The following is a 12,355-nucleotide window of genomic DNA, read 5'->3' as shown; positions in this document are numbered from 1 at the left end:
ACTCCACATATGAACCACACTCTGTGGTTTAAGTTCTTTTATGTTCTTCCCCTTTATGTTCATTTGAAAATGTTCTCCTCTCACCTTAAAAATACACATCCTAGGCAAAAGACCCTTGTCATTCACCTTATCTATGCCCCTCATGATTTTATAAACCTCCATAAGGTCACCCAGAAGGGAGGGTGCAAGGGCTTATGATTGCTCAACACAATGGCATCAAAATGAACTGGAAGGAGTGTAGAGCAAGGCTAGAAGAAGTAATGATGTGAGTAGAGACATGAGAATGTGCAGGGATTTGCAAACAAGCTCATAGGTTTGAAAACCAATGGACTGGGGACAGGCAGCCAGTGCAATTTCATGATGACAAGCACAATCCTCAAGTGAACAGGTCTTCATGTAGGACATGAAATAGGAATCAGGCTTTATTCAGAATTTACTATTCAGAGAACAATAATAAAGAATAGACAAAATAATCCTCAAATTGATTTGAGAGTAAATCAGTTTTTTTTAAGTGTTTAAATTTTAAAGATTTAATAGAATTACTTCCTTTCTGAGACTAATATATTTATTTTGTACAATGTCTGTTTTCTTTCAGTGATCTCCTTTAAATGCAGTTTTGATGTGACATGGCTGAACATCCTGTACAGGTTTTTGTATATGGTTTGCTTGTATCCTGTGGGATTTTTGGAAATGCTCTGGTTATCTGGATTGCTGCTGACTCCACTCGGGAAAACCGTTACCTCAACTCCTCTGACCTCATCCTGATGAACATTGCAGCTGCAAACCTGATGCTTTCTCTGACCAGAAACACGTTGCTTCTGACATTCGATGCTGGACAATCTGTTTTTTTCTCTGACCCGGGCTGCAGGTTGATGATGTTTATCTGGACCTGGCTGAGGTCAGCAAGTATCTGGGTCACCCTCAGTCTGAGCCTGTTCCACTTTATTACAATCAGAACAAGCCGGAGCATGTTGGAAAGGTTGCAAGAGAGGAGGAAGGTTGTGAATGCCCTGGTGATAGAGTGGGCTTTGAGCTTGCTCTACTCAAGTTTCGCCCTGCCATACTCATCCAACTCCAAGAACAACACTACCAATAATTTAATGGTGATCAGTAGCACAATCAGACCTTTACTTGGCTGTGTGTGGACATTTCCGAATGAAACTAGTGGTCTTGCATACGCAATGGTCTCTGTTGTAATACACGAAATAATCCCCATTGGTCTAATGATATTTGCCAACACTGCCACCTTGTTATTTCTCTACAAGCACTACAGGAAAACTCAGGATGTCCAATTCTCTAGTAGCCACATCAATTCTGAATGGAAAGCCGCTAAGACCATCCTATATCTCATTTTACTGTTCATTTTCTCTTGGGGAACCCATGTATTTTCAATAAATTATTATAATTTTAGGGGTAGCCCTTCGACACGCTACATGCTAGTTATCGCCAGGTTCTCAGCCTCGGGATTTGTGGGGTTCTACCCACTGGTGGTGGCAACTGGACACACCAAATTAAGGAAGAAAATAGGATTTATTCTGAAGTGTGGATGGCTGACTCCGACACAACATAAGTGAATTCCTTTTTCAGAAATAGTCAAAATGCAAAGAAATACCTACTTAAAGTATATGAATTTCCAGAACCTTTTCCAAATGTTATGATTTTGGTGGCTATTGCTTTGGAATTGTGAGATAGTTTTGCTGACAGCCTATATCTTACATATAATGTCTACAATCAATATATGCTGAAAATGTGTTGCTGGAAAAGCACAGCAGGTCAGGCAGCATCCAAGGAACAGGAGAATCGACGTTTCCGACATAAGCCCTTCTTCAGGAATGAGGAAAGTGTGTGCTGAGTTCGATGGATTTGACTGAGACAAGGTGGGGGGGGGGGAAATGAGGAAACTGGAGAAATCTGAGTTCATCCCTTGTGGTTGGAGGGTTCCTAGGCGGAAGATGAGGCGCTCTTCCTCCAACCGTAGTGTTGCTATAGTCTGGCGATGGAGGAGTCCAAGGACCTGCATGTCCTTGGTGGAGTGGGAGGGGGAATTGAAGTGTTGAGCCACGGGGTGGTTGGGTTGGTTGGTCCGGGTGTCCCAGAGGTGTTCTCTGAAACGTTCCGCAAGTAGGCGGCCTGTCTCCCCAATATAGAGGAGGCCACATCGGGTGCTGCGGATGATGTGTGTGGAGGTGCAGGTGAATTTGTGGCGGATATGGAAGTATCCCTTGTGGCCTTGGAGGGAAGTAAGGGGGGAGGTGTGGGCGCAAGTTTTGCATTTCTTGCGGTTGCAGGGGAAGGTGCCTGGAGTGGAGGTTGGGTTGGTGGGGGGTCTGTACCTGACAAGGGAGTCACGGAGGGAGTGGTCTTTTCGGAGTTCCTCCGAAACATTGAAACATTCATTGTTTCTCCTGTTCCTCGATTCACCTGTTCCTTGGATGCTGCCTGACCTGCTGCACTTTTCCAGCAACACATTTTCAGCTCTGATCTCCAGCATCTGCAGTCCTCACTTTCTCCTACAATCAACATATGCCCTTGGATGTTTCTAAAAAGTATGATCTGGACCACTAGGCCCCATCCTATAACTCTGTAAGGCGTTAAGAACCTAGCAATAAGAAGAAACCTTTCAGCCTCTTGAACTTGTGCTGTCATTCAATAATGGCTGATCTGTAGTTCAACCCCATCGCTCTATATCCCTTCCAACCCCAACTTAACAAAAATGAACCAATCTCACTTCTGAAAGTTTTGACCAACCCAGCTTCCAAAAACATTTGGAGGAAAATGTCCTCGATTTTTAAGACCTTCTCTATATGACCAATTTCTACTCAGTGATAACCTTGAATTACATTAAACACCTCCATCAGATTTCCATTCAATACAAGCCAGGCTATTGCAACCCATCTTTTTTAGCTTTGTAATCATTTTGGTGAATATGTACTACAAGGCCTCCATAGCAATTGTATTCTTCTTGTAATGCAGCACCCAAAACTAAATGCTCTAGATAGGTTCTAACCAGGACTTTATACCACTATCGTAAAACCTCCTCGCCTTTGTATTCAGCCACCTTGAGGAAAAAGATTAATATGCCACTAGTCCTCTGCATTGGTTTCAGTGACTATGTCCTAACCTTAAGTGGTGTGTGGATATGAATATACAGGTTCCTTATCTTCCCCAAATTTCTCAGGAAATACTTAATTTATCTATCTTTAGTCCACAGTGGACAAGCTCACACATATCCTGAATTTCATTTGCCATAATCCCATTCACTCATGTATCTATGTCCATTTATAATTTCCAATTCTCACCTACACTATTTGTTCTACACTGCAACATAGTGTCATCTGCAAACTCTAATGTACACCTATTTCCTCATTCATATCGTTTATAACTATAGTGAAAAGCTGTAGCCCAATTGACAGCCAAGTCAAGATGGTGTGGCTTAGGGGAGGTCAGCATGAAAAAGGTAGTGGTTCCCAAGTGTTTTGTACTCTTGTTCTTGTGGATGGTACAGGTCAAGATTTGTACAGACTACTGCCACTGAGCATCAGTGGTGGAGGGGATAAATGTTTCAGGTGGTGTATAGGATGCTGGTCAACCAGAATCCTGATGGTGTTGAGTTCATTGTGTTGATGAACCTGCACACATTCAGGCAAGCACATAGCATTTCATCCCATTCCTGACCTGAACTTTGTAGATGATAGTCGAGCTTTGAGAAGTCAGGGGTGAGTTAGTTGCCACAGAATATACAATTTCTGAGTTGCTCTTGTAGCCATTGTAGCCATGGATGGTTCGGTTTCTGGTCAATAGTAATCCCAGGTAGTTGACGGTACAATATTTTGCAATGGTAATGCCAACATCAAGGAGAGATGGTTTTCTTTTACCCCAGATGAGGCACGTAGTCCAAACCTGTTCACTCCATATTCCAATTTTTTTCAAGTAGCCATCTAACTGCCTTTTAAAAGTATTTCTGGATTCACCAGAAGAGTCTGTGCTCGACCTTTCTGTAAAGAAGGTTTTCATGCTAGCCTCCCTTTGAATGATGTTTGTGATAATTTGAAATATGTGCTCTTTCATGATAATCTCACTGACAATCTCCCACTCTCTCATAACTCCTCATTACTATGCAGAGCTCTATCAAGTCCTCTATTAAGTTGTCTATTGGTGTGTTGATAGGGAACAATACAGTAAGTTAGAACAGAAATGGAGTTCTTCCCCAATCTCTGTTTTCACGAGCAAGTGGAGGGATGGATATTCTATGAGGGCAGTGTGAGACTAGGTTGTGCTGCCCATAGTGGAGTGGACAAACGCACATTAAGGGTACTTGAGTAGATAGAGCCTAGGAAACATTTTCTCGTAAAGCCAATACTGTGAATGAAGCAAATCAAAAGGGAGGCTGGATAAAGAGAAATAGGTAAATAGAGGACCCAATTCTTTCAGTGGAACGTGGATATCACCGTAAACAGTTTCTTGTGTTAATCACTGAGTACAGTAGTTTGTGTGAATAGCTGTCTATATCTGATGTTTTAAAATCAGAAAACTTACCTATAAAATGATGTTGAATAACACAAGGATCTGAACCCTTCCACCATGCATTTGACATTTCTCTGTAGAGTGGAAAAGTACAATGTCATTCAAGCATATTAATTAATGATGTATCAATCTCTCCCTGAGACAGTTCTGTTGGACTACTTCATGACAAATCAAAAACAATGAATGTTTCAAAGCATTAGTAAAATAGTGAACGTGACCATGTGCTGAACACTTACAACTTGTCCCTATGCTTGATCTGGGTGAGGCACCTCCTCTGTTTAGATATGTGCATGCTGTGGAACAGCTGTGATCTATAGCTGATTGTCTGTCGGTCTACGTCTCTCTGTGATAAATAGAATAAAGAACATCGTAGTCATTTGAAATCATATGTTATTTTGTGCTTTGTACATAGAGTCATAGAGATGTACAGCACGGAAACAGTCCCTTTGGTCCAACTCGTCCATGCCGACCAGATATCCCAACCCAATCTAGTTGCACCTGCCAGCACCCGGCCCATATCCCTCCAAACCCTTCCTATTCATATACCCATCCAAATGCCTTTTAAAGGTTGCAACTGTACCAGTCTCCACCACATCCTCTGGCACCCTCTGTGTAAAAACATTGCCCCTTAGGTCTCTTTTATATTTTTCCCTCTCACCCTAAACCTATGCCCTCTAGTCCCCTGCCCCAGGGAAAAGACCTTGTCTATTTACCCTATCCATGCCCCTCATGATTTTATAAACCCCTAAAAGTCACTCCTCAGCCTCCGACACTCCAGGGAAAACAGCCCCAGCCTATTCAACCTCTCCCTATAGCTCAAATCCTCCAACCCTGGCAACATCCTTGTAAATCTTTTCTGAACCCTTTCAAGTTTCACAACATCTTTCCAATAGGAAGGAGACCAGAATTGCACGCAATATTTCATCAGTGGCCTAACCAATATCCTGTACAGCCGCAACATGAACTCCCAACTCCTGTACTCAATACTCTGACCAATAAAGGAAAGCATACCAAATGCCTCCTTCATTATTCTATCCATCTGTGACTCTACTTTCAAGGAGCTATGAACTTGCACTCCAAGGTCTCTTTGTTCAGCAACACTCCCTAGGATCTTACACATTAAGTGTATACGTCCTGCTAAGATTTACTTTCTCAAAATGCAGCACCTCGCATTTATCTAAATTAAAATCCATCTTACATGGTTGACATTTATTGAAATTGTGAGTTTCAATTTGGAAAAATATTAAATGTGTGTTCCTCAGAGACTTACTCCTTGACTTACCTTTGGTCAACAAACTGAAATTATGGGCAAATTGTAATAGCATTTGGGTTCAGGAAACATGATGAAATTATTGAAAAAATTGTGCTGTCATTGAGCATGCTATAAAAATATCATCAAACCAATAACTTATCATTAGTGCATGAAGAATTTAGGAAGTTAGAACCGTGAAAAGTAAGACAATGCCATTTCATTGGGCTGGATCTCATGGTCAATAGAAAATCAACAGTATGCTTCACTGATCTTGAAGAATGTTGCCAAAAAGATCAAGTACATTCCCAACATCAGTTTGAGTCTGGCACCAATTCAAAGGAATTTCCTGGTGTCTGGCAGCAATGATGCACCATACAGAGTGAGAAGCCAATCACATCAAGGAATTCTCACTGATTAGAAACCAGGAAGTACAAAAGTCCTGTGAAAGTTCTGCCCGAAATGTCGATTCTCCTGCTCTTCTGATGCTGCTTGGCCTGCTGTACTTTTTCCAGCTCCACATTTTATTCATACTGGCTTTTCAGCAGCTGCAGTCTTCAATTGCCAAGTACAAATTACTGAACCCGTTCATTTTAAACTTTTACAGTTGGTAAAATAAACAACTGGGACATACACACTACATTAAGAAAGGTTCTAAAATTCCAAAAGCAAAGTTTTAAGAGCGTGATTATTTTTAAATGATGTAAAAGCATTATGTACTTCTACTGGTTCCCTGGCCAAGTAGTCAGCATGTATATTTCTCCCTCCATAAACTTAAACTGCATCCTTTCAGATTTCTGAGATTGAGCCAATATCTCATGGTTTTTGGAGTTTATTGTATTCCTGAACTGTTAGAATTGCTTAAGGATTTTAAATCTTGAATTATATTTTCACAGAGAAAATAATCATAACATTCAACTTCTCCTCACAATTTAGATGCTTTGAGTTAGGTATCAGCTCAATTGCTGTCTCCAGTGTCTGGATCTAAAGTTTCAAAGGGCTTATCTTGTACAGTTGTATTGCCCCTATCTCTGGACTATGAGGTCTGGGTTTAAGTCCCACCTGCTCTAGAGGAGTGTGGTGGCATTGCTGAACAGGTTGATTAGAAAGTTTGGAAAAAAAACAAGGATCTTGTGTAGAGGGCTCTTGTGGTACGATGGTAATGTCTTTTAACTCTGAAGCAAGAGATTGAGGTTTAAATTGAATCTGCTCCAGTTATGACCTTCCTGAGCAGGTTTATTTAAAATACTTGGGTGGTCCCCTTCCAACTCCATTTTAATTTCGCCCCCCTCCACCCTTCCTATTTCTCCCTCACCTTTGGTGGTCTGCATTGCCCTTAATAGGCTTTGCATATATATTAATCAATTGGAAAACACAGGGGATTTACTGGTGGTGGTTAACAGATGAAAATTACCATGGGTGATTTGGTGATGGGGAAAATACTATTCAGTTGTTTGTAAGAGTACTTCTGGATATAAAGCAAAGTTTAATAAAAAAAAACTCTGGTGGCGCCCAGAAATAGATCAACTGGGGGAGCAGTTGAACGAAGATTTAATGCTGGATTTTGGCAAAACAGAATACAGAAATCAGGAGAGGAATTTGTCAGGCAACCTAGTTGATATCATCCACACTTAACAATTGTCAAAAGTCAACACTGTTCCCCACCACCCCACTCCCCTTCCCCTCCCCCCCCCCGCCATGGAGGTTACAACATTCCTACTCAATTTGTAGGGTTTTTTAAAAAAGAAACAAAAATTGAGTGCTTCCATACGTATTGTTCATGCCCCAGGTCTCCTTAGAGAGGGAGACACTCTTGATGTCTTTAGAGAGAGGTGGGTATTGTGGGAGGTGCAATACATTATTTCCTCCTCCAGCTCCATTTCGATTTAGTTCCCTCCCTCTCTCCACATCTTTCCCTCACTTTTTGGTGTCATTGCACTGCCCCTGACAGACTTTGCTTGTAAATTGGTAATTTAACAGGAAAACTACAGTGATTTAGTGGTGGAAGATGAAGAGAAAAAGGGACATGGATGATTAAGTGTTAGGAAAGAGAACTGCTCCGTGTTGCCAGAAAGCACTTTGAGATTAAAAAAAAAGTTAGATGCTTTGGAGGTGGGACTAAAAGTTCACTACATAAAAACGCATGAGGCAAAGAAGTTCAGTGGTAAGTTACGGCATCTCTGGATACAAATAAAAAAAGCTTTGTTGTCATTTAGAGAGAGGTGGGTACCAGGGGGATGGGGTGCATTATTTCTCATCCAATTCCATTTCGATTTAACTCCTCTGTCTTTCCCAACTTTCTCTTTTGATATTGTTGTACTGCCCCAAGTGGACATTGGTGCAATTTATTAATTATTTCAATTGTCAAATGAGTGATTGGGTGGTGGGCATCCAACAACAAAAGATCAAGGTGGCTTCAGTGATGAATTGTAGTGTCCTTACCTCTGAACCAGAAGATCTAGGTTCAAGTCCCAACTGCCCTGAGGTATGTCACAGTATGTCCAAACAAGTTGTTTTGAAAAAAAAGAGAGCTTAATTGTTCCTTCATGATGGGGGTTGGCTTCTGGACAGGGATAGGAAGCTGAAGGGAAAGATGGAAACAATGTTTGTGCTAAATTACAGCTTTACAATAAAATCATTGAAATCTCTGCAGGGCTTCTGCTGTTTCATCAGTAAATGGATATTGGTCTGCTGTGGGCATTGTAACTTGTGCTGAACATATCATCTCTCAGGGTTCATGCCAACTGATAGTACAATATCAAGTTCGGGTTTCTTGTTGTTACCACACATTGCACTACTGGTTTGAAATGTGTCTCGCCCACTCACAGTTGTCATTAGAAACTGGTAGCAAACTGCCTTTTTGAAGCAATTGTTTTGGGAGCTTATTAGACATGGGCAGCACGGTGGCACAGTAGTTAGCACTGCTGCCTCACAGCGTCAGAGACCCAAGTTCAATTCCTGCCTCAGGCAACTGTTTGTGTGAAATTTGCACATTCTCCTCGTGTCTGCGTGAATTTCCTCCCCCAGTGCAGGTTAGGTGAATTGGCCATGCTAAATTGCTCGTAGTGTTAGGTGAAGGGGTAAATGTAGGGGAATGGGTCTGGGTGAGTTGCTCTTTGGAGGGTCAGTGTGGACTTGTTGGGCTGAAGGGCCTGTTTCCACACTGTAGGTAATCTAAAATATCTAATTATTTCAGGGATGGAGAGTCAGTTCTGTCAGGTAGGACTGAAATCCTGCGTAGACCAGATCCTGTGAGAATTTCAGATTTCCTTCCCAGAATCAGTTGTGCAAAGGGTTAACAATTCAGGTCAAAGACCTTGTTCTAAAGGAAGATCCTTGACTGAATCCTTGAAATGTTCACTGCGTTTTTCTCCGCACACCTGCTGAGAGGTCTAGCGATTTTGGTTTTAATTTCAAATTTCCGGCATCTGCATGATTTTGCTTTGGCTTTGGTGTTTTTATTACAGTTTGGTAATTTATCAGCCATTCTATGGTGTTAGCCACAATTTACTGGGTCCACTGACTTTTAGTTCCAACTTGAAAATGCTGGAACATACACTTCTGGGAACTGATTTTAATTCCCTCCCCCCACCCACCAAGCAGAAATATTCAAGGGAGGAGTAAAATTGTTAATTATCATCCAGAGGCTGGCAGCATTCTTTTATCTTCAACTCTGAAGATGACCAAGTAGGTGAGGATCTCTTTTAAATGTAAACGTTCTGGTCTGGTGATGGGGATAATCCTTGCTGAGAATTGATTTTAATACAGAAGCAGGAAGCTCATACTCAATGTGTCAGGAGGCCAAAGAATGGTCACTGAGTGCCATGGTGGCTCAGTGGTTGGCACTGCTGCCTCACAGTACCAGGGACCCAGGTTCGATTCCAGCCTTGGGAAATTATCTGTGTGGAGTTTTCACATTCTCCTTGTGACTGTGTGGGTTTCCTCCCACAGTCCAAACATGTGCAGGTTAAGTGGATTGGCCATGCTAAATTGTATTATACTGCCTAGGGATGTGCAGGCTTGGTGGGATAACCATGGAAAATGCAGGATTACAGGGATTTGGTGGTGGGTCTGGATGGGATGTCTTCAGATGGTAGGTGTGTTCTCCAAATGACTTGCTTCCATACTATAGCGATTCTATGATTCAGATGAACTGCAATAGATTTCCCTTTGTTCTGCCATGAATTGCTTGGTCTCTCTGCAATTGGTCATTAACCTTGCTTCTCTCCACAGGCGCTGTTTGAGTATTCCCATCATCTTAATTTCACATTAACTTGTCCATTACTTTTCCAGCTGCAACTTCATCTGCAGTATATTTCTGTTGTTTTCTATTTACCCATCTGTCTTTGATTGTGTGTCAGTAATTGCATGCCTTGGTGTGTGAGACTAAGTGAATTCTAAAGAGTCATTATGACACAGAGGGATGTAGAGTAATGGGAGTAAGATCAGAAAAGTACATAATGATGACGTTAGAGTCTCATAATTAAGGAAAGAAGTTCTAAGTGAAAAGAATGTGTATATAGATCAAGCTGTAAATTTAGAGCAGGAAATTCTGTGGCCTGAAGCAACATAGAAAGTAAACAGTTAGATCCCAAACAAGGAAAGACTATTTTGGCACAATTGTAGTGTTCCTATCTCTGAGACAGGAGACATGTGTTCAAGTCCTGCCTGCTCCAGAAGCTGTAATGATATTTCTGAACAGGTTGATTAGAAAGTATCTATAACACAGCAGGCCATTTGACATATTGAGTCTATGCCAGAATATGTCTGCAAGAACACACAGCTGCAGAGAAAATAAAAATATGCAGGATCGCCATGGGCTGAACAAAATTTCCGACATGGTAACAATTGATTGAACCAAATTTCATTGCATTCTTTTCATTAATAGTAATGCACATGTACAGAATGCCACAGATTTGTTGGCTAATAACTCATTATAAATGGTTTAGGATGAAATGATAAACTTGAAGTATTCAGACTATGAGTGACAGTAATTCATCCACCAATAGGTTTGCTAATTAGATCAGAGTGCAATTTTGCTTCACAATCATGTCAATCACTCAGGGAAATCAAACTTCATAGATCTTTATATTTGGTTGAAAAATCGATTCACATCCCATTGAATGATCTGAACCACATAGCCAAAGAATGAGATAATTTTCAGCAATTCAAAGGGTTTTTTTTTGTTGAGAAAGAGGAAGATTTTATTTTGGTTGATGTGAAGACTGTATACTAAAATATCAGGATAACCACTGACAATAACTGCAATATTTATCTACTGAACCAGACTGGGGATGACTTTATTTATTTTGGTGTTCTGTTGTTGGAGGCCCATAACAAATGAGTAGATGGAAGCTTTTTCCAGTTTAACAAATGTTGTTTGTGATTCTTCACAAGCAGCTTGCATTTACACAACTTTTGCATGTAAAAGAAAATCCAGATACACTTCACAGAAGGACACTTTCTGTCATATTTTTTCTTCCGATATTACATGGGTGACCACCATGTTGATTCATCACTCCTCCATACCAACCTCCATTTTTGGATTTAGTAGGTAGTTTTACAAACAGATGCCTCTCCTGCCACTAACCTTCTCCATTTATCTTGGCTGCGGACCAACATATACTGGGCAAAAGTGAGGACTAGATGCTGGAGATTAAAGTCGAGAGTGTGGTGTTAGAAAAGCACAGCAGGTCAGGCAGCATCCAAGGAGCAGGAAAATGGATGTTTCAGATATCTTGTTTCCTCATAAAGGGCTTATGCTCAAAACGTCGATTTTCCTGCTCCTTGGATGCTGCCTGACTTGCTGTGCTTTTTCAGCAACACACTCTCGACACTAACACAGGAACACTGAACGGGACTGAACCTTCTAACTGCGACTGCAGCACAGTGAAATATGTATATGAAGGAGAATGAAATATAAGTGTATGCTGATAGGTTTTGTTGAAGTAAATAGTAGGAGGATTGTGCGGGGAGCACACGCGAACAAAGTCAAGATTAGAGTGGTGCTGGAAAAGCACAGCAGGTCAGGCAGCATCCAAGGAGCAGGAAGATCGATGTTTCGGGCAGAAGCCCTTCATCATTTCACCTCGACACTAACAAAGACCAGTTGCACCAAATTGCCCATTTCTGTTCTGCAAATTCCATGTAGTTTTATGTGAACAAACATGTGAATGAGCTGCTGCTAATTAATTTCAAAATGTAGACAGCATTTTACTCAGTAGGTACTACATACAGAGGTAGGAAGGTATTGGAACCAGTGGCAGTAATAACATCAGGTAGATCAACAATTTAGAACAGAGAACATAGAAGAATACAGCGCAGTACAGGCCCTTTGGCCCTCGATGTTGCGCCGATCCAAGCCCACCTAACCTATACTAACCCACTATCCTCCATATACCTATCCAATGCCCGCTTAAATGCCCATAAAGAGGGAGAGTCCACCACTGCTACTGGCAGGGCATTCCATGAACTTACGACTCGCTGAGTGAAGAACCTACCCCTAACTTCAGTCCTATATTTACCCCCCCTTAATTTAAAGCTATGCCCCCTCGTAATAGCTGACTCCATACGTGGAAAAAG

At 41.3% G+C, this 12,355-nt stretch overlaps 1 protein-coding gene across 1 annotated transcript; it reads left to right on the top strand.

Annotated features, from left to right (window-relative positions):
• The first annotated feature begins 626 nt into the window (after positions 1 to 626).
• LOC122540102 (olfactory receptor class A-like protein 4) lies at positions 627 to 1,574 on the top strand. Its single transcript, XM_043675413.1, has one exon. It carries the CDS (start codon positions 627 to 629, stop codon positions 1,572 to 1,574), a length of 948 nt encoding a protein of 315 aa, XP_043531348.1.
• Positions 1,575 to 12,355: the final 10,781 nt, after the last annotated feature.

Source organism: Chiloscyllium plagiosum, chromosome 34 (genome assembly GCF_004010195.1).
Source record: "Chiloscyllium plagiosum isolate BGI_BamShark_2017 chromosome 34, ASM401019v2, whole genome shotgun sequence".
In the NCBI taxonomy this organism is placed as follows: domain Eukaryota; kingdom Metazoa; phylum Chordata; class Chondrichthyes; order Orectolobiformes; family Hemiscylliidae; genus Chiloscyllium; species Chiloscyllium plagiosum.
The sequence above is the reverse complement of the archived record's forward strand: the minus strand, read 5'-3'. Positions and strand labels throughout refer to the sequence as shown.